The 27,951-nt window shown below is 37.7% G+C and overlaps 1 protein-coding gene across 10 annotated transcripts in view; it reads right to left on the bottom strand.

Moving 5' to 3' along the window:
* CSNK1G3 (casein kinase 1 gamma 3) overlaps positions 1-27,951 on the bottom strand; it is a 67,276-nt gene that overhangs the window by 27,499 nt on the left and 11,826 nt on the right. For 6 of the 10 annotated variants that reach the window (XM_017807279.1, XM_017807280.1, XM_017807277.1 and 3 more), the window contains exons 2-5: positions 20,862-20,933; positions 18,321-18,738; positions 14,284-14,324; positions 6,110-6,179 (exon numbers count right to left, since the gene is read on the bottom strand). In XM_017807279.1, coding sequence (XP_017662768.1) covers positions 6,110-6,179; positions 14,284-14,324; positions 18,321-18,498 — 289 coding nt within the window. In that variant the 5' untranslated portion in view covers positions 18,499-18,738; positions 20,862-20,933. Of the gene's footprint in view, positions 1-5,502; positions 5,559-6,109; positions 6,180-14,283; positions 14,325-18,320; positions 18,739-20,861; positions 20,934-27,951 lie in introns of those variants that run through there. The other 4 variants (XM_017807286.1, XM_017807284.1, XM_017807287.1 and 1 more) reach the window with 3 other exon arrangements.

The following is a 27,951-nucleotide window of genomic DNA, read 5'->3' as shown; positions in this document are numbered from 1 at the left end:
GATAAAAAAAAAAAAATCACCTGTAATTATCTTGAATACAAAAGATAGCCTGTCTTTTAGTGCCAATATCTGCTTCACACATTCTATATCCTGAATAGAGGTGTACAAAAAAAATGCATAGGTATCACGGCACACTTGGGTCTCATATACACCAGCTAACACTGGTCTGAACTGAAATTATATGACAAATCACAATTTTGTTACATGAATGTTTTTGTCTTTACCTAGAAGAAAAAGCACTAAACACTGAAGTACTGAACCTCATTCTTGGCCTTCAAACCATCAAATATTTCCAACACAGAGAACAAGGAAAAAACCATAAACAGCAGCATTTAAAGCTGTGTATAAAGTACCTCATAACAAAGAAGTGTTCAGTCTGTAGCCTGAAGGCACTCTGCCCCTCTCAAAATCAAAAATTCAGAGTATTTCAAAGTCACATTGCTACATTCCCAAACCAAAACACAATTGTCTGGCAAATCCTGACATGCTTTAAAAGCTAAAATAAATATTCTACTGAGCTTGACTACCAAAATGGAGCAGACTCCACAGCTCTGCATCAGCAGCTGACCACCATGCACAAATGCTTTGTACTTCCCTGCCTGCAGCTTCTCAGGATTACCTACAGACCTGTTCTTACTAGCCAATATGTACACAAGTGATCTGGTAACGTTTCTGTACCTTCCAAAATCACATTATGCCTGCACTGCAATCTTCTTCAACCACCAACCCAACAGCAACTTTTTGACTACCACTGTACAAGTACTATGATTCTGTTGTGCCAAAGACAGGCTCTCACAACCCCAAAATTGAAAAGCATACTTTTAGATAGCAATGCAGAGCACATTAACCACATGCCTGTTGGTAGCGAATCACAAAAAGACTCACAGACAATGCAACACTTAGCATTCACTTCACAGTGGCCATAGCTTTTGAAGTATAACACGTTTTTCTGTAGTACACAAATATGTATTTTATACATTTACTGGTCAATAGTCACCCTGTAAGTTTTTACAGATTTTAGAGTGGAAGTGTTAACTAGATTTCAGCTAAAAGAACATAAGTACAAAAGTTAAGAAAAATAAAATATGATATACAATACTGAGCATCTGCCTTCTCTGAAATATTAATACAGCAGTTTGACCAGTAGGATAATAAACAGCTGAACAGATCTTTGTCTCTTTTAAAAATGGCCTCAAATGAAAGAATAAAATCTAACAGTGGATACCCCTCATTGCTCTAGACAGGTACTATAGTAAGTCTGTTTTAACAGCACCACAGGGACAGGAGCTCTACTAAGATACCTCAAGCAGCAGAAGCTCCTGCCATTCCTTTGTTCCACTTATCAGATGAGTAAGTACAAAAGAGTCTTCATTCACTTGGAAAGACTCGCAGCCATTATGATAACCACTCCTTCATTAAGACACGTTAGAAAAATTAGACAACAAAAAGTCGAATAGTTTTTACACTCTTCAACACATAACACATGACTTCTTTAATTTACCGACTGCTTTCTGCAAAAGGGAACTGTACCATACTGTAAATGCCTAGCTGTTAAAGAATTAAAGCATTTTAAGTTTTCACCAATAAGGGCTTTTTTAACTGAAAAAAAAATCCCACATTAAAAACCTCAGTTTTACTCAGTACTTTTTTGCTGTAGTCAAATTGAGGCAGCAGTTACTGTTTACCCCTCTCCTCCTCAGCCCCTCCTAGGAAATTGAATTTAAGTACAGTTAAATTATGGGCAGACCACATGAAATACACCTACAGCTCATCTTCTAATTGTACAAAGAAAGACTGATAGTATAAAAGATTAATTCAGAAATCAATAAAAAATACAAAGTGTTTTCTATTAATTCTAAAAAGTCGCAGTGCCATTTCAGGTAAGACTTCAGCAATAGTTTTATTTGTAGTAGTGTGCTTTTGGTAACATATCAGTTTTTCTTACAATTCATACTCGAATATTCAAGAAAATACACATTTAACAAATTTTATTAGAAGATATTTTAAATTCCATCAGTATGCCGCTCATTCAGTTGGCTAGAAATTTCTACATACTGACTGTATGATCTCAAACTTCAAGAGGAAAACATGCTCATAGTTACTGAATGACAACATTATGTCAGAAAAGAAAAAAGCTAAAGGAAAGCTAAATAGTGACAAGACTAAGATGAGCCACATCTTCAGACTAATTTAAGAACTATTTTTAATAAGTTTTAGGTCTATTTGCTGAATAATTAATAATGTTTCAAAAAAACCCAAAAGTACATAAAATGTTTCCTGCTTAGGAAAGATTCTTCACTTTTCTTTTTCCTGACAAACACCTACATGATACTGCACATTCATAGGCACATCAATAAAAAGTTCATCACTCATGGTTAGGCTTTGCGAACGAAGATTTGGGAAAGGCTCTATCCACATTTGTTACAAGCACGCTGGTGGCTAATAAGGCCAATGCAAGATAGACATATCCGATTGCAAAAGGCACAACAGAAAGACTCCTTAGGAGGTATAACTCCTTAGGAGGTATCATCAATAAAAAGTATATTTAAGAGTAAAGGTAAACCTTCCTTATGAGCAGATTCTCTCCAAAGGAATACACTGAAATGTTAATAATTATCCATGCAAGTCAAGAGCACTTTTTATTAAATACAAAGAATTAATACAGTTTAATAGTCCTGTATATAAAAACTGCATATCTATCATATTTCATGTCTATTTTTTCCCTTATTCACTCAGGGAGAACTATAAAAGATTCCTCCAAATTTTTTTCCATTCAAGCATGTCTTCCATCTTCATGGCATTCAAAACAGAGAAGAGCAAGATTCTTTCCACAGAAATTAATAAAATATATTAAAAAAAAATCTAAGGCACAAGGTCACTAGAAAAGAAAGAAAAAGGGATATTATAAGAATAAATAGAGATTTGCAGTACACAAATAGTGGCTTGAGACAAGGGAATATCAAGAAAACATACAATTTCAAAATGCTACTTCTTCCTCCTCTTCAAGGAGGTCCACAAGATCAGAGGAAGCACAAAGGAGTTCTGTTGAAAAGGGTTGGAAGGTAAAATAACCTGTAGTCCTAATAACACTTTCATTATTTGCTTTCAGGGAGATACTGCAGGAAAATAACCTCATTTTCTTCCAGAACTATTCATTGCCATGTTAATGCCACTCCCTCCTCCCCATGCCATCTCCAAACACGGTGGGATTTCACAGGGGCTACAGGAATTTTATCCCTTAAGCATCAGGTTATTTCACACTAAGCACAAGTCAGTTTGCAGCATAAACTGAGAATTCAGAAAATAATGGCTCTGCTTACAAGAGTGGGAAAGAAAGGGAGTACTGCTCCCTTTTCTCCAGTTGCTTCTGAAACTATAGTAGTCACTTGCTATTAATATACATGAATACATGTAAACATGAGAAGGGGAAGCACAGTTCTGTACAATTAAATGCAAAATATCCAGTCCACACAGTTATAAAGCTATCAACCAAACTACAAAAAGGTTGTCTGAATAAACAAAAACTACTAAGGAAAAGATTACTTCACTGTAATTAAGAAAGCCTGCAAATGTGGATTTTTAGGGACTTAAAAGCCAGAAGGCTTCAGACAATTGGGACTGCTAGTGTGGTGAGTAATTATGTACCAGAGAAACCTCCCATCTGCTCACAATTACTATACTTGAAATTTCTTCCAGCAGTAAAAACTACTTTTATACCTCCTATGATAGACTCTTCTGCAACTTGCACACTGAAGATCACTTCCTTTAATCTACTCTTGCTCTGACAAAAGTACAGCACTGCCCGTAAGGCAACACTGTCCTCATGGATAGATCTAGCATAAGATTTTTTAATATCTCATGTTCTAGGAAGGATTAGCTGCTTCCTGAATTTATCACTTGGTCCACCAATTTTCCAACACTATGTTTTTCAACTGTTCATGTGACAAAATTTCTTAAATCTATGCTTGATAGTAAACAAGCATCTTATGAAAAATCAGTAAACCAACTGCCACAGATTACATGAGAACAGAAAATACATAATACTGCAACTTTTTTTCTTGAAGAATCTTAGACTGCGTAACTTTCTGGTCTTGAGGACCCAACTCCTGCAAAGACGGAAAAAGAGACTGCTGCAGAAAGGTAAGGAATCAGCAATTTTTTCAACTTCTAAGTAGAAGATAGGAAAAAGAATATTTCTTCTCAGTGAGCCTTTACCACAAGCCTCAAATGTGTACCTGAGAAAGGCTGAGAAAGGAGTTTTCAGGGTTCTGTATGTGCTGGGACAGGCTTTCACTTTTGAATAAAAGCAGGTTACTGCAAAAACAGAGGACGTCTAAGACAAGGTTCTTCATAAATATTGATGAAGCTCAGTAAGTCACCAGCTTTATCTTACTTTATTCAGTAAACAAAAAGGTATACAAAGTTACATTCACTAAAACATTTTTTACCCAAGAAATATTCCCATTAGGGTTCCTACCTCTGAGAAGAACTGCCTAATTTCTGAAGTCTGAACTAGAAATTACGGCTTTATTCTTACCTCCAATACACAGCTCCTTTCCATTTTTAGATAGTTACACCTTGGTTTTCACAGCTTGGTACAGTCCCTAACCTGTGGGTTGCCATTACCCATTAGTTAAGTACTTAGGATCTCAGCTTTGCACTTATTAGCTATTTCACTAGTCTATCTAGGGTATGCTGACAATTTATAACTAACAAAAGAACACCCAGACATCATATTCTGATGACATTCTCCAATTAGCAAGCATTTAAGACTCAACATTTTGACTAGACATCTGCAATTTTATCTTCTATCTATGAAGAGGAATAGACCATGTCATGTCTTGCAAAGAGCTGTCTCTAAAGATTCCTGGTTGCAAAGCATTCATCCTTAGAGCATCAAAAAAATTTTCTATATCAATTGAACATATTAGAAGGTAGGTTTCACCAGAGAAAGCCTTTAAAGAACATAAAAAAATGTTGAAAGCTACTAAATTAGAGAAACACTATCCAGGCCACTGCAGCAATAAACATATGATCCTGAATTTTAAGTAAAAAAGTGAAAGTGGTATTTAAAAAGTATTAAAAGTCATTATAATGCACACACATTCAAGGCAACAAAATGAAAGTAGTATTCCATGACTTTTAATCTTAAATAGCATTTTATACCAGTTTAAGCATAACTAAAATCAGTCACAAAATCCAGGCTGCCTTTGCTAAAAAAACCACCTGAGCATGCATGTAAAAAGCCAGTTAGTAGCCCATTTATACCATAAACTTCTATATTAGTAAAAAATGGGAAAACAGCTAACAACATGACCTACTCTAGGAATTAAAGGAACATTTTCAAGGAAAAGATATAAGGTTTTTTTCCTAGGTTATAACTGATTTAGAGAATATCTGCACTCACTTTCCTAGTTTAAGAAGCTTCACATCTTGCTAACTGATTATATGCAGCTTTGTGAAAGGCACAAAAATATGTGAGAAGTTTTAGGTATTGCTCACCTATAAAAGCAAAAGGTGACAATTGGATCATTCAGGCGACCATCATAAGAGTACTTCTGGGTATAAAAGCACCAAGGGGAGCGAAATGAGAAATTCAAATATTAAACTGCATTTAAAGTTAAACTTTTTACAGAAGTATTTAAGAGGTTTAAAACTAGCAAGCAGCAATATATACTGTATCAACGAAAGCGAAGTAAAGCTAACTTGAGTCTGAAGCTATTGAAGTATCACAGCAACTTTAAATAAAAATACGTGATTAGTAATCAGCAGTTTGGAGATCTGCAGTGTTTATTCAAAGAGAATGCACTGGGAATAGTCTCAGACTACTTAGTTTAAGGCATACCCATATGCAGACAAACGCTGTGACAGCTAAAGTTCATTAAATAGTCAGGATTCCATAAACACATTTTAAATTAAAGAATAGAACAAAAATGTGTTACAACACTTGAAAAAAATTATACATTAATCCACTCACTCATGGGGCTTCTTTCTGCTTTAAGTAACTAAGAACACTTTATAAAGTAGATTTATACCCTAAATCCAAAAACTTCTGTCAAAAATTGAGCCTGGATTACATCACAGTAAAATGCGTAACACTCCTTTTTACCTCCAGATCCTAGCTGCTTGTAGAATCTGTATTCCAAATGTAGCTGTGGTGCTCTCGACTTCATTGGCTCCTGATTTAAAAACAAAAACAACATTTAAAATAAAGCCTAAAAACTAATATACTAACTTACTACCAGTCAAACTAGCCCTACTGTTTCCAAGCCACTTAGAAAGTTTGAATGTTTTTTCCAAAATTACTGGCAATTAAGAAACCAAGAAAATGAAGCCTCTCTCGGGTGACACTAGTGCATAAAGGGCCAATTATAACTTGCATGGCTCCACTGGACCGGCGTCCAACATGCAAACCAAAGCACAGACCCACAATGGAATACCTAAAAAATAGCATGGCACTCCAAAGCATGTACGTGTTATGACTTGTAGTTCTCAAAAAGTGACATTGATATGCAACTTAACAGCTTCAAAAGACTCTCCAAAAACCTATTCCACAATAAATGTATCCTTATTAAAAAATGTTTTATCCTAGGATCTTAACAAAAAATACCGAATCCTTTCACCAAATAGTAACAAGCTTAGCAGAAACTGAGTATCACCATCCTAAACTATAAATCCAAAATAAAGAAAAGCCCCAGAATAAGTTTGTAGTTTAAATCTTGCCTTTTTAAACATAATTTATGTACATTAATGAAATCTTAGTTCTGTGTTCGACATGCTAGCATGTCAAGTCTTATAGATCAGCACTCCTAGGATGAAGCACAGGAACACACAAACAACCTAAATGAAAGCCCTAACTTCTTGAGTATCTCCCTTTGCAAATTAAAGGTACTTTACCACAAGATTCTTGAAGTAATTTCCTAGGGCATCTTTTGTTTAGTTTCTTGTGATATGTAACACAGTCTTAAGGTTAAGTTGAGCCAGGGGAGATTTAGGTTGGACATTAAGAAGAATTTCTTTACTGAAAGGGTGATTAGATATTGGAACAGGCTGCCAAGGGTGGTGAAGTCACCATCCTTGGAAGCATTTAAAGAAAGACTGGATGTGGCACTTATTGCCAGGGTCTAGTTGACATGGCGGTGTTCGGTCATAGGCTGGACTCAGTCTCAATGGTCTTTTCCAACCTAACTGATTCTGTGATCTTCCAATGCACCAGTGATAATTTGGACACTATCTGTGCATTATTATTATACAATCTGTTACTACTAGAACTGCAGCACATACTTGGTAACTCTTTTAATACAGCTAGCAGCAATAACTGATAATGCTGGATGCCAATTTTCTGGAAAAGTTTGGGCAAGGTGCTAATCATTTTCCTCACACAATCTTCTCCAGAAGCTATGAGTTTATCGACCTGTGTTGTTTCCTAATGTCATATCCAGGGCATAAGAACTATGAGCTCATGTGCAATCAGGAGAAACTTAGTCCTCTTTCTCAACCCATCTCATTCAAACATTCTGGTGTTTCCTATTCCTGTCAAAGTTCCTGTCAGTAAATCGATGTTGCCAGGATGCCAAAGGTTGATGTCTAAAAGTAAAGAAAGACCAGTGTAACAGGTTCTGCAAAAAAGAAATAGAATTTACTATATGCTTTTTATGCTTCAGAGCATTCATCATAGCTGAACACTGTCATCCTTTCCAAAGAAGTGAGAAAGAACTCTCTAAAAAAGACAGTGTTTATCCTTCAAAAAATTAATTACTAAGCAAGACTAGCTGGGCCTCCAGACAATTCTAGTTACAATTTATGAGAAGCACACATGAAATTTATGATCAAGTATTGAAGACAGATATTCTCAAACAAAACACTTTACTGTAAACATGAGCCTAAGCAAATCAGTGCAACTATCAACCTTTAGTCCTCAGCTTTCAGAGGTATGAGTAAATCCATTATAATGCATTTATTTAAATATTTTAACTGTTCACAAAACTACACAAATTTAGCTACTAATTTGCCTGCAGCAGTGCTATAAAAGTCTGTTAGTTACAAAATACATCACTCTCTACATAGCGTCTAATTAAAAGTTGTGATTCTGCCTGCTATAAGGAAAATATTTTATTCCACAAAACTCTGCATGTCTGCTGATTATAATAACAAAAGACACTGGCTAAATTAAGTTTAACTTTGTTCAATTATACAGTTTTGCCTCAATCGATAGTACATTAACAACTTAATAGCCTCTCAATGCTGTAAGATGGTCCCATAAAAAGGATGAAAAATAGTTTGTATGTATTAAATTTACATGAATAAATGTACACAAAAAGTTGTTTTAGGGAAAAGAAAAACCTTCCAGTTTTTGACATACACATCTACTTCTTCATGAGCACTGCGTGTTCTGGTCATCTGCAGGAAACAGTCCTGATAAGCCTCCAGAAGGCAATCTTCTCAAACAGTCAAGCAAGTCTACTTGACAACTACATAACAGCCAAAGACTAAAGTTAAACTTTGAGGGACAATTAAATAATTTTACTCCCTGTAGTAAAGGGGAACTACGACGGATTAGTGGGATTTGGGGAGACCTCCAGGCCTTAGGATGCTGGCCCCATAACCTGCGAGGTGAATGCTCTTCCCCCCGCCCCTGCACGTGGCCCGGCGACCCCGCAAGGAGCACACACAGACCACCAGGGAGGGACGGACGAAAGAGGAAGTTTATTGTGGGGTTGGGGTTTATAAGGCTTTTAGGAGGGTCAAAAGGGGACCAATCACAAGGTCAGGGTCACACAGAAAAAACCATCAGGTAAAGGGTCAACAACCAATAGAAAAAGGGGTTAACAAGGGACCAATGAGAAACACCTCAGGACACCTTCCCAGGACACCTTGTGCGGGACAATAGCTTCACAGGGGGTGTCAGGAAGAAGGAGACAGTGACACTGCAGAAAATACACAAACATGTTGCAACATGTTTAAACTACAGTAAAAACTTATGTCTCCATAATGTTTGAGCTGTTTTCCTCACCAATCCATCTCTGACAGGAGTTTTTCCATCCTGCATATGGCAAATCCACTGCCACAGGGAACAAAATGTGGTAATATGTACTTGCATTCCATTTACTAGATGGCAGCCTTAAGGAATTGCCTTATTTTTGTAAGGACGTTTAGATATCTTTCTGTAACTCCAGACATGCAAAAGAAATATATCAACTTGTTCAACAAAACATGTGAAAGGGCAAGCACAATAAGCTCTTCACCTACAATTTTCTTTTCTACAAGAATAAAAAAAGAAATGGCAAAACACGATGCTTTATTTTCATTAGTGTTTCGGTACATTTCGGCATGTAAAAATAAGCTTGGGAACACATAACTCTTCAAATATCATGTTAATCTCAGAGGACTTTGAAGTCAATTTCTCTGCTTACCAAAAGAAACTAGTTTATTTTGTTTTACTTACATAAACTCAGGTCTTCACTAAAGTATCCTGAAAGAACTGTTCTGAGATTTGCAATGTTTCTGTAAATGACCTTCCCTACACTGCTTTTATATTCAACTCTAATTATTTCAAAGCTTCAGTATTAAAACCTAGACACCTTTTCTCTGCAAAAGATCATTTCTTTCTTAACAAGGGACAGGGGATCTTGCTCCCATCAAAGAATCAATGGGCAGTTTACTAAGCCCCAGTTACCTGAGCAACAGAAACAACAGCTCCTTAGTTTATCAGACAGGGTCTTCTGAGCCAAGTTTTTTCCTTCTTTTTTTTCTTTTGTGGGATGTTTATACGTTCAAATAAAAGGATAAAGACACCTGAAATGTGAAATCCGTTTCAAGTCCATAATGTATTTTTTCACAATTATTTTTGTCCCAAATACTTAGAATAAACTACTATACCATTTTGAAGACGTCACTGCCCTTCTAAAGGGCTCTGAAAAAGCAGTGTACTTGAACTGTAAGGTTTGAAGTTTTCGAGAACTATGATAACCCAAAGCACAATATCAATAATCAGCTTTTCATGTTTTTAAGTCAGTCAGTGGGAACTCCTGCTCAGTATATGGGTATATACATGGGTATATACATGGGTATACGCATGGGCTATACACATGGGGTATACACATGGGTATACAGTGGGAACTACTGCTCAGAGTCTCTGCCTCACACTTCCATAAGCAATGGCAAACAAAAACTATTTTCAGGCAAAAAATTCTTTTGTTACAGGAAAAGACCAGTCTCTTGAACAGACATGCACTAGGATTTAGATTTACTACAACCTCCTAAAGAGATGCTGAAAAGTATCATTCTAGACTGCGGTAATTCCTTGAAACCAAAAAAAGGAGGAAGAAAGCATTCTAATCTTGAAACCAAGTGCAATCTTCTTTCCAAACACACCTCACTTATTTTAGCAATTCAAATCTTAACAGTGGACTAATGAATCAGTGCCATAAAGATTACAGTTTAAAGGTAGCAATGACTACTTTGTAACTTGCTATCTTTCACACAAAGAAAGAAAAATTGACTTATTTCCAGAAGCGGCTCTGTGGAGGACCAGGTATAACCATGTTTCGTCCAAACATTGTGACCATTATAACAGAAAAAGTGTGATTGGAAGAGAGGGCCCCATGGAGGTGGGGCAGTGCTGTTCTGAGCCACCTTCCTGCTCTACCTGAGACTTGTGCTCAGTCCCTCGCCTCAAGCCACTCCCCGAGAAGGGCTTAAAGGGCTGGCTGTGCATGCATGAACAAAACAGCAGGAAAGGTCTAGTTTGCATAAGAGCCTGCACAATGTTAACTATAAAAGGAGTCAGACTGGCCCCTCTCACTCTCTTTCTCATTTTGTCTTGCTATCCCAGTTCCAGACCATCCACACAGCAGGACCAACATAGAATCTACAGACAAGTGAATTTCTTTTTTCTCTGTCTTTTCCACCTTTATTTCTCTCCTCCCTTGCTTTGCATGGGAAAAGCACAGCTATCATATTCTACCCCATACTGAAGTGTGTTGTGGGAGTGGTGAGTTGTGGAAGTGTGTTGTGGGTCAGTAGCCAGCACCTCTGAGAACTGAAATGGTGTGTTGTGGTTTGTGAGCCAGCATGTTTGAGAAGTTTGCTGTGGGAGTTGAGAGCTTATTGAAGTGTACTGTACAAAATTAGGGGCTTGTTAGCCACCACTTTTAAGAAAAGTATTGTAAGAATTTAAGGGCTTGTTAGCCAACACCTTTTGAGTCGAAGCAGTGGGCTGGTTGCCAGAATTAAGGCAACTGTACAATGAAGCACAAGAGCTCCCTGACACATGACCTGGTGTCTTTGTTCAGCCCAACAAGGATTAACAGTAAACATCACAGCCCCTACTGGTGGATCATGACAAGCTCAAGCAGAAGTTGGTATTTTTTTAGTGTTTAAGTGTCCTGCAGAGGAGGTAAGTTTGGGCAATGGAGAAACCTGTCGAAGGGAGAAAAGAATGAAGGAGAGGAAAAAGCTGAATAGGAGGTTTAAGTCAAATACAGGGTCATATAATAAAAGTAGTGAATCTAACAATAAATGAAGAAGTGAGCAGGAAAGGTAGAGTTCATATATACCAAATAGTTACTGCTAAAGGGCTACCCAACACAAGAAATCAATTTGTATACTAATAGATCAGCAGAAACATACAAACACCACTACACAGTGCACAACTGATAAATTCCAGCTCTTAAGAGTCTCATTCTAGTTCTTAAAAAAGTCTATTCTAACCTAACTTGAGTATCTCCCCAACCAGAACAGGTCATAATGAAAGAAGCCGGATTAAGAGTAAGATTCTGGAACTGTAGCTGTTTTACCACAATAAATAATGTATTTACATATTAACATTATACATTAAAATGCATACACTGTATGACCCTTGGGCCTCACATAGAAAAAATTACAAACTATTTTGTTACGCAAGTCATGAAGTTGCCACAAGCATCATTAAAAGGAACATTCTTGTATAATTTCATCCATGAGGGAAATATTAATTCAACGCAATGAAAAGGTTAAGTCAAAACAGTCAAACGCTTACTTTTAACATTAGAAGTACTCCTGAAAGCTGCTGTATAAACCCAGAGAAACCCACACAGTCCTCCTGTACTGGCATATAAGGTTACCATGGATACACAAAACATCGGGCATAGGAGATGTCTTGCTGCTCGCAAGACAACAGTAGGTCAACAATGGAATGCTACCACAAGGAATTCAAACACAATTTTACGATACAGCTGGAGAGATTACCACAACCATACCTGCCAAGAGTAACTGCTCAAACTGTAATACATACATAATTGAAGTAACCCCATTCAAGAAGGCTAAAGTTGAACTACAACAGATGCAAAACAGAGAGGAAATTAAGTGTGCTTCATTTAGGATAACAAAACAAAGACTAGGCATAGGCTTAATGACTGCTTTCAAAGCACAGAACTAGTAAGCGCCAGAGAAAAAGTCTAAGGCTTACATTTCAAAAGGGCAAGGATGGTGTGCCTCGAGCAAGTACAACCTACCTAACTGTTAGAATAAAGTCCTGGCACTGCCTCAAATAGGAGAAACAGAAAAAGTGCAAAATCCAACTAAATCCTACAGTTTGATGCAGTGCTTTTAAAAGACTGAATCTTGTGACCAAATCCTTTCCAATTTGGAAACAAGTTTAAAAGATCTGAAAGTTATACTGAAAAAAAAGCAAACCAGGGAGAACCATATTAAAAGAACCCACTAGTTCTACTGGCTAATAAATGTATTTTTGTCTTACAATGATGATGCAAACTCCAGTGTTGATTTTCACTATGATTCCTTCCATCTGTTTTTTATTGCAAAGATACTACAGCCTTTCACACCACTAATGTAAGAGGACAACTCAAAAAGTTAACTTCATATTCAGAGTTCTTTAAGCAGTAGTAGTAAATTACAGACATGTTTTACTATACTGGTTCTTTTGTGACTTTAAGTTACACAAAAAAGTTACTTCAAGCTTTTTGATCAGCTGGAAATAAACAGCTATAAGATTGAGCTATTGGGAAACCAATACAGTAAGTGTTGCTACTGAACAGTATCTTTTGACAGTTGAAATGGGTTTAAATGGTAGTCAAGTTTACTAAGTTACATACAATAAAAACGGTTTTACCAAAACTGATCAGATTAAAAAAGTTCTCTTGCTCTACATCAAGTAATTAGTGTTCTAAAAAAATCACTATCTTGCAACATATTTGTAAGTACGCTTTGTAGTAAACTGGCTTTAGCTAGAAGAATTCTCAAACTATTTTCAGGTTTCACTGGACGTACAGAATAAGTTCAAGAAACGTTAAAACAAAATGAGTTTTAATCTGATATAATGCACAATAACCCTCAAAACTGTATCCAATGTTGCTATTTCAAACCATAACCTGTATGTTTTTAAAACTTTAACTACTCCCAAAGTAAATATTTTACTAAGCAAGGACAGTGACAGGAGTATTTTTCAGAAGTTTATTATGTTTGTAATGATTTTTAGATTTCTCATCTAAAGCCATGCATTTCTGTTTCCACATACCTTTCACTTTATGAGACCATACTACACTATGAAAAAAGTTCTGTTCTACTGCAGCAACAAGAAATTAACTGGAGTCCTAAAATTCCTTCAGTGATAAAAAGTAAATAACTGAATTTCATCGTGAAATACTTTGGTTATGAAAACAGTAATTTACCAAGAAGTTTAAAGTATCCAAAAGCAAACTATGACATTACAAGAGTAGTTCTGATGAAAGATTGAGAAAAGCAGAACAAGAATACATTAACAAAACATCCAAATTTACCATGTTTGCAAGTGAAAGAAACATTACACAACATTGCAAATAAAACGTGTCCACCAAAAGTGATGTGCAAATACCAATGGATAAAGAGGAAAACTGTTTGGAGCAGGACTAAGGGCATTAAATTACATGCAGCCTGCAGAATTGCTGGAGTTTCTCTGTAGTCACCTGATGTCAGATTCACATTTAATTTGTTGTTCCTCTACTTACTGGACAACAAAGGAATCTACTAAGATGACTGTCAAGTGTATCCTTGAAGCAGCTGTAAATCATCAGACTTTGCAAACACAGATTTAGCCTTGAGAACAGTGACAGCAATTAAACACTGGTTTTATTCAATATGGCCAACATATACAATTACATCTATCACTGACTGTTTTTATCTATTTCGATGAAATCATACAAAAGTATTCAAGATTTCCATTAAAGAAATCAAATTATTATATATATGAAAGGAAAAATTTGATTAGTTTTTCATCCCAAATCCTTTAAAAAAATATTAACTTACCAGTTTAATTGCCACATAGTCATTTGTGTATAAATTTTTTCCTTGAAAAAAGAATAAAAACAAGAACGTGAGACATTGGCTTTTCTGTTAAAGTAAAATGCCATTTAAACATCAAGAAAGTCTTTGAAACATTTTCATCTAAGGTGCTAGGTGTTCTGGTAGTGACTTAAGAAATGTAGCTTTATTAGTCTAATACCATAGAGAGAACTTTTTTCTTGAACAGTGTAAGAAGTGGCAATTTCATTGAGAGTTTCAGCTATGTCACTAAGTTTGTAAAATTTTTATGTACTAAAAAAAGCTTGAAAATCGATAAATTACTACAAATGGAATGTGATATTCCACATTTTCATTTTTATTAGTATTTGAAACTTACTTTAATATTGTCATATGATTTTGAAACACCAAAGTTCAAATTAATTAGGACCTTTCCTTTCCTCAGTTCTGTAATTTACTAAGCTAGAAGTTAGGACAAGACAAGAACATTACTGATATGCTTACTCCATTTGGAAAATGCATTTGCTGCTTTAAAAATGATTCTGTAACTGGATAAGCATATTTCAACAAGCACTAATTCAAATGGTATGCAAAGATTAAAATGCTATAACAAGTTTTATAGGTGTAAAATTAAAAACAGTAAATAAAGGAAAAAGTAAGGTGTCACTTCCAGCACTTTTTGTTTGTTTACAGCCTTCAAATGCATTTAGTACATATTATTTTTAATGACAATTCTACTTTTTTTCTCTGTAATATCACTCAGGTCTGAATTTGCCATGTTAAGCTTAATTTTGTTAAATAAATCAAACAGGGAAGAGACATGGACCAAGATAAAAAAGTTCCTTGTAAAGACAGTTACACAGAATCACAGTCACAGAATTTCTGAGCTGGAAGGGACCCACAAGGATTATCAAGTCCAACTCTTACATGAATGGTCCGTGTAGGGATTGAACCTGCCTTGGTGTTATCAGCACCATCCTCTAATCGAGTTACACTGATAGTCAAAAACTACAATTTCAGGTCTGACTCTTATTTTAAAAAATAGAGTACTCTTGTAAAGCTGAAACAAGATACAATAACATCACGTCTGTTAAGAGATCAACTTTACCAAAAGCAAGTTACCTGAGGGCTGCACAGTAACAGACACATAATCAATATGAGCAGCATGCCTTAACTGGACCACCAATATGGTGTGTAATTCCAAGACCTTTCCAGGGACTTAGAGCGGAAATACAGGCATCTTAAATGGTTATCTCTTATCTCATTATCATTTCAGTTACATTTTTGTTTAAAAGTGTACTTTGTTTGAAGTGGCCTCTGTGTCTCTGCACAGTATTACGCTCCATAAGATACTCGCAGAAACTCTTGCAGGAGCCCTGCTCACTCTACCATTTAGATATATAAATCAGCTACTTGGAGTAGGTAACAAATCCAGTTACAGTTAAGTAACTGGATACAGGGTTACAGTAGCCAGATGCTGTAATGACACATGTATTCTGAAGTAACATCAGAAGGTACCTTAACTTTCCATATGGTGAGTCAAGACAATTGTCGCTTTAAAATATGGCAAAGAGCAGATTTGACACCCCTGTTGATCTGTCTCTAAACACAGAACAGGTAGTAATACATCACAACAGCAACAAGCTTTCTGTTACTAATCCATCAGTTTATCTTAACTATAACTCAGAAGACCCTTAAAATTAACAGCCCAATATTCAAAACAACTTAGTCTTTTTCAAGGTAATGGCTGCAAATCACAGTCATTTGCTACATTTTTATTGCTACCATTTGGATTCACAAGTCACTACTGAAGTCTGACCATTGCTTTCTTCTCAAGTGGAAGAACTACAACAGCTACCAATTCATAACTGAATTTCAGTCTCCTGAGCACAACTTCACCGCTCTAACAACTTTATTCCTCCTTCAAGTGTCTCAGATTTGACCTTAAACACATGCTCAAATATTCCCATTTGCAGAAGTATACGAAACAAAGTGCTTGTGTGCATCTTTGTAGAAAAGGTGCCCACTAAATACTTGCTACTGTAGCAACACAAATGAAAAAAATAACAAACAAATCAGAATCTATAATACCAGTCTTAACTCCTGCTTTCAATAACTTACATTTAAAACATCTTACCTCACAAATAATAATAAATAAGAATTTGGCAGCACTTACGAGAATAGAGGCCATGTTGCTGAGAACACAGCTGCGATGGGCAGGGCATGTCTCAAGGATGAAGGACCACCGCCTCCCTAAGATCTTGCTCTATGGTGAACTTGCCACTGGCTGCCACAAGAGAGGAGCCCCAAAGAGGAGATACAAGGACTCCCTGAAACTTCTAGTATATATGCAAAACCCACAGACACTAAAATGAGAAAGGCTGCCCTTGTCCTGATGACTGCTGCAGGACAGTACACTGCCCAATTATCTTCCTCCTATTTCTTTTACTTCCTTGTTCTATTTTATTTCAGTACTGTCAGACTATGTGTTAGCTAAATTGATATTGTATTTAAAATGAAAGATTATTTCACTCTGTACCTGCTGCAAGCAAATGAGTTAATCTGATATTAATTTTTAATTAACTCTGTATGTTGTAACCAATATGAGAGACAGGAAAAAATTAACTTTATTAGTTTGTAGTTGCCTTTATGTAATACTAATTCTTCTGGTTTGATTTAGTTCACGAAGAGGTTTGAAACAAAAATTATCATTCAAAGCCAGTATACAAAAGCTATGGAAGATTGAAAGACAGAGTTTCAGCTTGACTTGTGGACTGCAAAGGCACATATGTACCAATGTAAAGGTCAAAATGTATCAATCTTGTTTAACTATTACTAGAAATAACAAGAGTACCTATTATTGAGATTGTTAAATTCAGTGTCCTCAGTCAGAGCTGCAGCAATATTGTCTTTAATCCCTCTACAGTATTAATTTGCTAAGCTTGTTTACATCCTGACAGCCCTCAGAATGCACTATATTAAAACAAGTTATATTTTATGCAAGCACTATATTAGAAATATTGCCTGAAGGACAATGAGTAGTAGTTGTCCCACAGGCAAAGATGAACAGAAACAACACCTACATAGCCCACCATGGTCTCAAATACCTAACTTTGAAACCCACCCCTCCTTAAAGCTTGAAGCACTGCATTAACTCAAGCCTTTCAAGAATACTGGAATAAATTCTTGCCATTAGGTGTCAAGTTAATTTGTTAACACATACAGAATTCACACACCTTGAAAACCGTGGCTAATCATGCTGTCCATTGTGGAAATCCAAGTCTCCAAAATTAAATATATAGTCTTCCAAACAGACACAGTTAGTGTCTATGTTAATAAATGGTAATATTTCCAGCTTTGCTGCCCAAATTCTTCAAAACCCTATAGTCCCTTCTCAGTCTGTGCTTTCTCCACCATTTGATATTCAGCCATCTGTTCAGTGGGGAACTGAAATGATTTAATTATTCATCTCCCAAATTTTCTCTACAGATGGATTTTCACTGCCCATGTCTAACGGTAGCTCAGTGTTTGGCCTGACAACACTAGAAAGAAAAGGAAGGAATCCAAGTGCTTGCTGCTACTAAAAATGCTGTAGCGTCTGCTACAGCATCTCGAAGAGATGTGCAAGACCACAGTACTATAAGCTGGACTTACAGGAGAAGGACGTGTCTCACATATATTTAGTATCAAATACAAATGCATAATTGCTTCAGGAAGTCAGAAAATATAGGAAACTACAATAATCATGAAGTAACTTCCAGCACCTTGGAAGAGACAACTAACTGAATTTAGGATAGCACTTCACATATTTATAAAACATTTTTAATCCCAGAAAGTTTCCTGCTACTGAGATTCTTCACAAACCACGGAGCTTGCACTGGCAGGGTAAAGCCACAAAATATGGCTTAAATTTGCCTTGCGCATCTGAAGTTTCACAGCAGTTTGAAAAGCTGCATGGTGTATTCATACAGAGATTTTCATGTTTACCCTGCATAAAATGGCCTTGAATAATGTAAACTGAAATATAGAAACAAGGATCTTACCTAGCCGTAGTTCTCCAAAATTACCGCATCCAATTTTTTTACCAACTCTGAAGTTAGGGCCAACCATTAACACGCCAGAATTTGAAGAACCAGTTCCACGTGTATTATGGCCTGATCTCCCACTAGGCCGTGCCATTCTTTCATCTGGCTTATCTTTGTCTTTATTTTTATTCTCCATGTCAAGTTTACGGTACTCCACTTTGATTTCTTCCTCTTTTTAAAAAATCAGTACAAGCAAACTCCAATTGGACAATGTAAGAATGAAAACATCATGAGGAAAGTGCCCAGCTGGTTACTGTCAGTAAGCAGTCAACAGCAACATGTTCATCCTGTTTGCAAAGCCTTGGTAGGATCTGTAGTAAAAACGTATCTCCAGAATGCACTACATCAGCAACATTTACTAGTATTTACAGGAATTCTGTTAAAAGAAAAATAAAGTTATTCTTGTACAAAATTATCTTTCCCTTCAATTAGTCACACAATTAAGCTATAAGTAATTATATTTGCTTTACAGATCTACGAAAAGCACTTCTTTAAAATTAAAGCCTCTGATTCTAGGATGTAATAGCAAGAGATATTGGTGTGACTGAAGTGTGCTAAAAAATCTCAACACTTCATATATCAGATATTAAAAAGAAAAAAAAAAACACAACAACCAAAAACACCCTACAAAACTACTTCCTGAACAGATAAACACACTTAAAATTGACACTTAAACTCTCAATCCATCTTACACCAGCTCTGCAAAAGAAAGCATTTTATTTAAATTTTTTCCCCCCTCAAGTAATATCTGTTGTTTTAAGAACATGCTCACACTGCAGTTATGGAAGTTAAATAAATATATTATCTTTTCCAAATTAAAATTTCTGAGATGCACATTTATAAACCCATGGCAAGGGCACTTCAGTTTTTTCAGTAACTCCTAGAATCTAAAAATAAAATATATTTACTTATTCTACCCTACCACACTTAAGTCATAAATTTGCTTCCCCAGTCCCCTTCTCCACTGTTTAGCATCATTGACTAGACGCTAATTCCTACACAAACTTGAGCAAAAGCAATGTTATCTTACTACTGCAATAAAGAACCCCAAGAAAACTTGGGATATTGTTTCCTTTTTAATGGTGTGAAAACGCGTAATCCACAAGGCAGTTGGCTACTACATAAGCAAAACTTCAGGACAAGTTAAATACCTGTCCAAAATTATTTTGCTATCTTTGCTTCAATGTTGGGAATACACTGCTGTACAAGAAAACATACTCTGAAAAAATGCATTTCATGTGCTACAGCCTATTTTAAAGTTAGTCACCAGGAGCTTATTTTAAATACTTTGAGCTGAAGACATTTTCATTTCTTAAACCCATTTCTCACAAAGTAGAATTATTACTTGCCTCATAGCTTACTACATTTCAAAAATCAAAGAGCAAGTAGAGAAAATATACCAAATAATATGAACAGCCACCTGAATAACTGCATCCGCTGAATCATATGTACTCATGCCATGATTAAAACTAAATGATATTTAAGAATCATTAATCAACAGCCAATTAACCTGTCACCTGAACAGTGAAGTACATGGAAATTTGTTTGGCAAAGAAACTCCAGTGACCACAATACTGTGAAAGAGAAAATGAAAGACTTCTTCTGAAAGCAACCAAAAAAAACAAACGCAGATTCCAGTCCAAGAGGACTTGCTTAATGCAAGGGAAAAGGACTTCAGAGGTGAGGAATGAATGCAGTGGTGTGTTATGGTATAGACAGAAGTATTTAAGGGAAAAAGACAAGCACATTAGGCTACTACATAACCTTTCAGGTTTAAGCACCACCACCAGATACCCTAACATCACTTTCCAAACCACAGATCTCAGAGGAATAGACTCAATGGGAAACAACAGGTCATTCTTCCTCACCACTATTGTTACAAAAGCTAGGGAAGAAATAAAACTAGATATTAAGTGTATTGAGACAGAACTTCACAGGCACCATTTAGTTCTTAGAAAGGTCAGCACACTTGATGCAATAAAATGCACATATATATTTTAAATACTGAAGAAAAAAATACTTATGTTCCATATTTTACTGGATATTCAATGAGAACTAACAATAAGCAATCCTAGATTTGCTTATTCCAAATACATTATGATCAACATAAATTTCAATTTCCAGAAATGCATCTATTATTTGGACAAATCTATTACATGCTAACTTATATCCTTCCCCTTTCACTTACATTATGGGTATGCTTTCTTATGTAAACAGAAATTAGTACCTTTTATAGGATACCTGCTAAACGAACATCACAAGTCCCATACATTTTTTCCCCACACTAGATATTAAAAGGAAAACATGCAAGCATTCCTGTCACAGTTTCTCCAGGACACAAGTGTTCTCTTACAACATTTCCTAATAAAATAATCTGCAACTAATTTGAAATAAGTACAGCACTTATGACTTTCTTCATACTAAAATTCCTGTACAACATTTTATGATGTATTTACCTTAGAAATACAAAAGGTTTTCATTTATTTATACTGCACTTACCTACGACAGTGTTATACTGTTGATGGGAATAACTTTTCTTCACCATAATGCTCACATTCTAGAGGAAAAGCACTAAAAGGCAAAGACATATGTATTTGTAGTATTTGTAATTACTTGGCATGTAAAAACTTCTGATACAAAATGCAAGTAAAGCACAAATTATTGGAATTGCATTAGTTTTCTTAAGACTGTTAAGGAAAGTCCAGCAGATTTTTTTCATACTCAACATAATTTATAAGGCTCAGAAGTCAGACATCATTCAAAAGTATGCATCATCTAAAGAGAAAAAATAACACATACAGTGTAAGCATTCTAAATTACACAAATCCCTTTTCTTGATATGTGCTAGTTACATGGGCTGTATGGGCAATCTGTCCAAAAAAAAAGCCATCCATCTCACAGTTTGATTTTCTGTTTTATTTTCATTTTTCATCTCTGTCAACATAAATGAGCACACTTGAACAATAAGTTTCAGCCCAGCACTAGGGAATATTGCTATGACGTAAACATTCTTGGTTAAAAAAATATATGACTAAATATCAGTATAATGGCAAACACACCATCAAAGCCAAGTTAATAAAGCAATGTCATAGGAGTGAAATGACTATTATGTTCAAGTATAAAAAAAAAGAGAAGGCAAAGGAAGCTACGAAAAAAAAGTCAAAATAGAATTACATAGCAGGAAAACTAATTAGATCTTCATTAGAAACATTCCATATAGACTGAGGATAAAAAGTGAAACAAGACTGGAAGACTTGTAAGAAAGCAAGTAATATCAGAGTAACTAAGAAGCCCAACTACCATCAGCTACTAGAGGTCTTATTTTTCTGATGTAATTTGATACTTGCCCAAGCACCATAGAGAGATTGTCTGAAAAGCAAGGAGAGGAGGTGTGAAGACAAGTAAGAAAAGCGATGACAATGTTCCAGGTGACTGACAACAGTCACACACCTAACACCTGCAGAAGTATAAAAGGAATCTCTAGCTCAGTTTTAGAAACACAAGATCAATGGCAAAAGATAGCCAGGCTACTGGTCCATATCAACACATAACTTAAACAGAATATAGACTCAAATTTACTGGAATAAATTTAGCCACAAGACTGTAGTAATACCATCCCAAAACAAATACCATCCCAAAACAAATTACCCAATGAAGAAGCCATAAGGTCAACTGTATTTATTGGGTCCATAGAGAATTAAATATTTCTGACAGTACTGCTTCTACCACGTTTGATGTAAGAAGCCAAAAGGCAAAATTTACTACTTGGATTCACCAAGCTAGTAAACCACTAGCTCTGGAATTACAGTAGTTATTGCTAGCTCAGGAGGATTTGCTCAGTTCTCAGTTCCATTACACAAACACGTTGTAATTCACCCATATGCATTAGAACTGCAAAACTTTCAGGCACTTGAACTCACAACTTCAGTGATGTTTTTCCTGCATTATGATAGGTGACTAAATACTTCAACAAAGTCAGTGCAAGTACCAAAGGAACCATTCCCTAAAGACATCTATTGCCTAAGGGTTAAATAAGCAATTTGTGATATTTGAAGAGGACAGATAGACAACTCTTCTCTCAAAGAGACATTTTTACTCTGATGAATGTTTTACACACTGATGATCCGCACACAAAACTTGCTTAATAGACAAAGACTCCAACTCAGAAAATCCAGTTTGCTTCAAAAGTTTGTTTTTCATTCTCTCTGATGAATAAAATTCTACACAGAGAGCAACTGAATGAGTTTTAATGGAACTATACAGGTGTGTAAACAAAGTGATCCTTCAGTTCACCAGTATAATCAATCTATTTTTTATATAAATTCATGTTGTGTAGTTGTATCATCCTGAAGAACTTGGAACACTGAAAACTCCCTAAGAATCCATACAGAAATAGACATATAGAAAACAGATAAAAGGCATTGAAGATAAACACTAATATTACACACATGGTGAATAAACAGGTGATTTAGAAAAACATAGTCAGGATCTGTCTGTTCCATTATACACTTGGTATATTCAACAGCTTTTCTGCTATTGTTCCAAGTTCACACATCACCCAAAAGAACATATTAAGGAACCATATGCTGCTACAAAAAAATCTGTGAAGTCAAGCAACTTTACCTATATATACACTGGAGAAATTTTCCTTTAAATCCTCTTAATATTTTCCTCCTCGATTCAGTATTCAAAACCTAATCGTTCAGTGCAACGCCAGCTACAAGAAAAATTCTTGCAGGGCTGCAAGAATTTGATCAAACCATCTAATCATATCCGTACTAAAGTTCTCTTTTAGCAAGTGCCCTGGCAACAACTGCCAACTCTTTAGATTACATCACTACCAAAGATCATACACGCCCACTCAACTGTAGCACTAAATCTGATGAGAAACTTGTTTAAACATGTCTTAAAATGGCCTTTTGTGGTCTCTTTGCAAACACGTGTTTCTTCTTCCCAACACCCCCCACAACAACTGTTATCTCCCATGCAGGAATGTCCTGGGAAAGGTGTCCTGAGGTGTTTCCCATTGGACCTTGTTAACCCCATCCTGTGATTGGGTGTTCCTGTAAGCCCCTTGGGACTTCTAACTGGTTACTCTGTGAATCCTCCTAAACCCTATAAATGTAACACCCCCAACAATAAACTCTCTCCTGCCTCCTCTCCACGCCGGTGTGCTGTCTCTGTGCCTGCCATGGGGCCACGTGGGTGGGGGGAGGGGAGAGCATCTCTCCCCTCCAGGCTCAGGGCCTGAAAAACCCTGTCGCTGGAGTTCCCTTTCCCCATCCCTACATGGAGTTCCCTTTCCCCATCCCTACAAGACGTCGGAATGGTTCATCAGATGGAGATGGAACTAGAACTGGGCTCCCCCCGCACTGTGGGTGGCGAAAGGGATCCAGACTCAACCACAATTTCTCTCACAACTACTGCTGAAAAATATTCTGAACATCCCTAGGTTAGAGAGATATAAGTCTACATAGCTCTCTGAATCTCAGTTGAAAATGTCCCCTTTAACACTACCAAAGACTGCCTCACAAGAACCCAGTTCTATAGCAATAAAGACTCTCTAGAACACTATATAAGACAGAGTAAAAGAATAACTCATTTAAGCACCTTCCTTATTCAGACGTTTCTCAAATGCCTAAGTCTGCAGCAGTAGCCAGTCTTCGCGAGCGAAGATTTGGGAAAGGTCATTGACCCTTCGAGCCTGCGCAGTGGATTTTTCAGGTGAGACACAGCGTGCGCTGAACTGAGCCCACCCTTTAATCCTGAGGTTCATCTGCCGGGGCTGAGCAAGCTTGGACAGTGGCAGTGAGGGTCTCAGGACGTAGGTTTGTTTAGAGTGACCTTCTCTTAGATGGATTGCCTTACAGGGCTGACGAGCTCCATCTGCCCGGGGGCTGGGAATCGAACCCGGGTCACAGCCGTGAAAGTGCTGCACTCTAACCACTAGACCACCAGGGGCCCCGCAGCAGTAGCATCACTGTAATTATATGCAAGTTAACATATTCCAAGGTGTTGTCACAACAATTCAAGTGTGCAAGTCACCTTTGAAACACAAACTATCTACTTAATTCCTTTTTCATGTTCCAGATTTACTCCTAAATAAACTGATAAAGAGAATATCAAAGCTGCTAAATAAAACATTCCAGTGCCAGGAGTGACAAAGTTAATGAAACATGCAACCATAACTGCTCCCTTAGGTATCACATGCAATGCCTTTCACAGTTTAATTACAAAATCCTGTATCACTGCTAGTACCAGCATACTAACATTTTTCTCTAATTTTAAGAAAAGCATTTACTAGCAGAAGAACTGTGGGGGGAGATGGCAGGCCCATGGAACCCCTGGGCCCCCTGGAAGCGGAAGAGCTGGAGGCATTGAGGGGAGTAAGACCGTTCCCCTGAGAAAGGTGGAGGTGGCTGCCTATTCCCATGGAAGCGGCCCTGAGAGTTGGACAACAATGTGGGGGGAAGTCACAGCCCCACAGCTGAAGTCTGAGGACTTTAGAGTATTATGGAGTGTTAGGCCGTTTTTCAGGGGAGCAGTGAAGCCAACCAGATAATCCCCATGGACACAGCCTTGAGCTGTGTGCAGGTGCACATTCCTTAGTATTTTTGTAGAAAGATGTTTGTGTTATGTGCGTGAGAAAGTAGAGGTAGGAAAACCTAATAAAAGGCTGCCTGCTGCTCTGAGCAGGCAGACATCCCTTTGTCTCATCATCCTCGTGTGTGTTGTGCGTCTTCTTCCCCCCTTGGACCGGGACCCCTTTCGACAGATACCCAGCGACAAGAACTGTAGAGGAAAGTAAAAAAACTGATAGAGATTTAAACTAGATTGAAAGAAGGAAAAGGACAAACAGGCTTGCCAGTGATAAGCAATGGGATGGCACACCAAAACTTGAGGAACTGAGTGACAATGAGATCCCTAATCTGCTCCATGTCAGCTACCACGAACCACACTTGAAATGTTTCTACGCCAACACACACACAGCACTAAGAACAAGAGGAGTTCAAAACCTGGCCCAGTCCCAGAGATTTGACATCACTGGCACAAGTGAAACCTAGTGGGATGAGTCCTGTGACTGGTGTGCCATGTTCGATGGTTGCAGGCTCTTTAGGAGGGACGGGAAGGGCAGGTGAGGCAGTGGGGTGGCATTGTATGTAATGGAGGGGCTGGAATGTATGGAGCTCACAGTTGGCAGTGGCACAGTTACGAGCCCCTGGATAAGGATTAAGGGGCAAACAAATAATGCGGATGTCATCCTCAGAGTCTGCAACAGACCTCCCAGACAGGACAATGACACCAATGAATTATTCTTTGAGGAACTAAAATACTTCCCAAACAACTGCCCTCATCCTTATGGGGGATTTCATCTTGCCAGATGTTAACTGGGAGCATCATACAGCTGGCACAAACAGGTCCAGAAGATTCTTAAAACATCTGGATAATAACCTCATGGTACAGTTACTAAGGGAAGTGAAAAGGAAAAGTGCCCTCCTTGATTTGTTCCTTGTCAGATTGGATCTTGTGAGAGAAGTGGAGATTGGCAGTCACCTTGTCCACAGAAACCATGAAGAGATTGAATTTAAGACCTCTGCTGTCAGGAGGAAAAGTGTCAGCAAAACCTCAACATGAGGAGAGTAGACTCCAGGTTGCTGAGGGAACCAGTAGGTAAGGTCCCCCAGGAAAATGTTTTTGAAGGTTCTGGGGTCTATCAGTGCTGGTCATTTTTTAACTACCACCTCCTAAGGGCACAGGAGCAGGCAACTCCAAATTGCCAGAAGTCAAGCAGATGAGGCAGAAGGCTGGCTTAGCTAAGCAGGGATCTTCTTTCGGACATAAGGCAAAAAAGGAAGGTGTATGCCCAGTGGAAGCAAGGTCAGGTGACACGGGAGGAATACAGGGATGATGCTTTCTATTGCAGGGGGGAAATGCATGCGCCAAAGCTCAGTTGGAGTTGAAGCTGCCAGAACTGTGGGGGACAATAAAAAGAGTGTTTTAATATACGTTAACAGCCAAAGGCAGTTGGAAATAACATTGGCCCATTAGAGAATGAGGATGGTCACCTCACAAACAGGGACAGAGACAAGGCTTTCTTTGCTTCAGTCTTCAGCTCCAATGATGGTGGAAGGAGGTCCCAGCACCCTGATCTGGAGAACCATGGCTAATGAAAAACTCCCAGTTGATTCTGAACATGCACAAGATCTGCTGCTCCAAATGGATCCCAACAAATCTATGAGGATTGATGGGATTCATCTGAGAATACTCAAAGACATGGCTAATGTTATCACGAGGCCTTTCTTGATGATTTTTAAATGGTCTTTGGAATCTGGAGGGGTCCCAGTTGACTGGAAGCTGGCTAACATTGTCTCAGTTTTAAAGAATGGCAAGAAGGATGACCCTGGAAACTACATGCCTGTCAGTCTCACTTCAGTGCCTGGTAAAACTGTGTAGAAGATTATTCTGAGAGATATTGAAAAACTCCTGAAGGGCAATGTAGTGATCAGTCACAGTCAGCACAGCTTCATGAGAGAAAAGCCCTGCTTGAAAAACTTCAAGTCCTTTTATTACAATGTAACCCACCTAGTTGACCAAGGGAAGCTCACTGATACAATCTTTTGGGATTTCCGTAAGGATTTTTGATACTGTCTCCCCAGGATCCTTCTCCCAGGACAAAATCATGTGATGGGTTAGCAACTGGCTCATGGGTTGGTCACAAAGAGTTATAGTGAATGGAGTAACATCAGACTGGTGTCCAGTCAGTAGCAGGGTTCCACAGGGCTCCGTCCCCAGACCAATTCTCTTCTACATCTTCATAAGCAACTTGAACGAAAGGACTGGAAGGAATACTAAGTTTGCTGACAATACTAAACTGGAAGAAGCTCTTGACTCCCTCAAGGGCAGAGAGGGAGACTTTGACAAAGAGACTTTGACAAATTAGAGGACTGGGCAATCACCAGCTGTATGAAGTTATAAAGTTTAACAGAACAAGTGCCAGATTCTACACCTGGGATGGGGCAACCCTGGATGTGTGTACAGACTGGGGAATGAGATGCTGGAAAGCAGTACCAGGGAAAGGGGTCCTGGTCAGTGGTAAATTGAATATGAGTCAGCAGTGCCCTGGCAGCCAGGAAGGCAAATCATGACCTGGGGGCATCAGGCAAAGCATCACCAGCCAGTCAAGGGAGGGGATTGTCTCACTCTGCTCTGCACTGGGGCAGCCTCACCTTGAATATTGTGGCAGTTTTGGGCACCACAACATAAGATATTAAACTATTAGAGAGCACCCAAAGGAGGGCAACAAAGACAGTGAAGGGCCTTTTGAGGGGAAGCCATATGAGAGTGGTGGAGGTCACTTGGTGTGTTCAGCCTGGAGGAGCCTGAGGGGAGATCTCATTGCAGTCTACAACTTCCTAGTGAGGGGAAGAGGAGGGGCAGGCACTGATCTCTTCTCTGCGGTAACCTGTGACAGGGCCCAAAGGAATGGCACAAAGCTGTGTCAGAGCAAGTTTAGGTTACATTTTCAGAAAAGGTTCTTCACCCAGAGAGTGCTTGGCTACTGGAACAGGTTCCCCAGGAAAGCAGTCAC

The sequence above is a fragment of the Lepidothrix coronata genome, unplaced genomic scaffold (genome assembly GCF_001604755.1).
Source record: "Lepidothrix coronata isolate B3197 unplaced genomic scaffold, Lepidothrix_coronata-1.0 Scaffold18, whole genome shotgun sequence".
NCBI lineage: Eukaryota > Metazoa > Chordata > Aves > Passeriformes > Pipridae > Lepidothrix > Lepidothrix coronata.
This window is presented reverse-complemented; position numbering and strand designations above follow the sequence as displayed.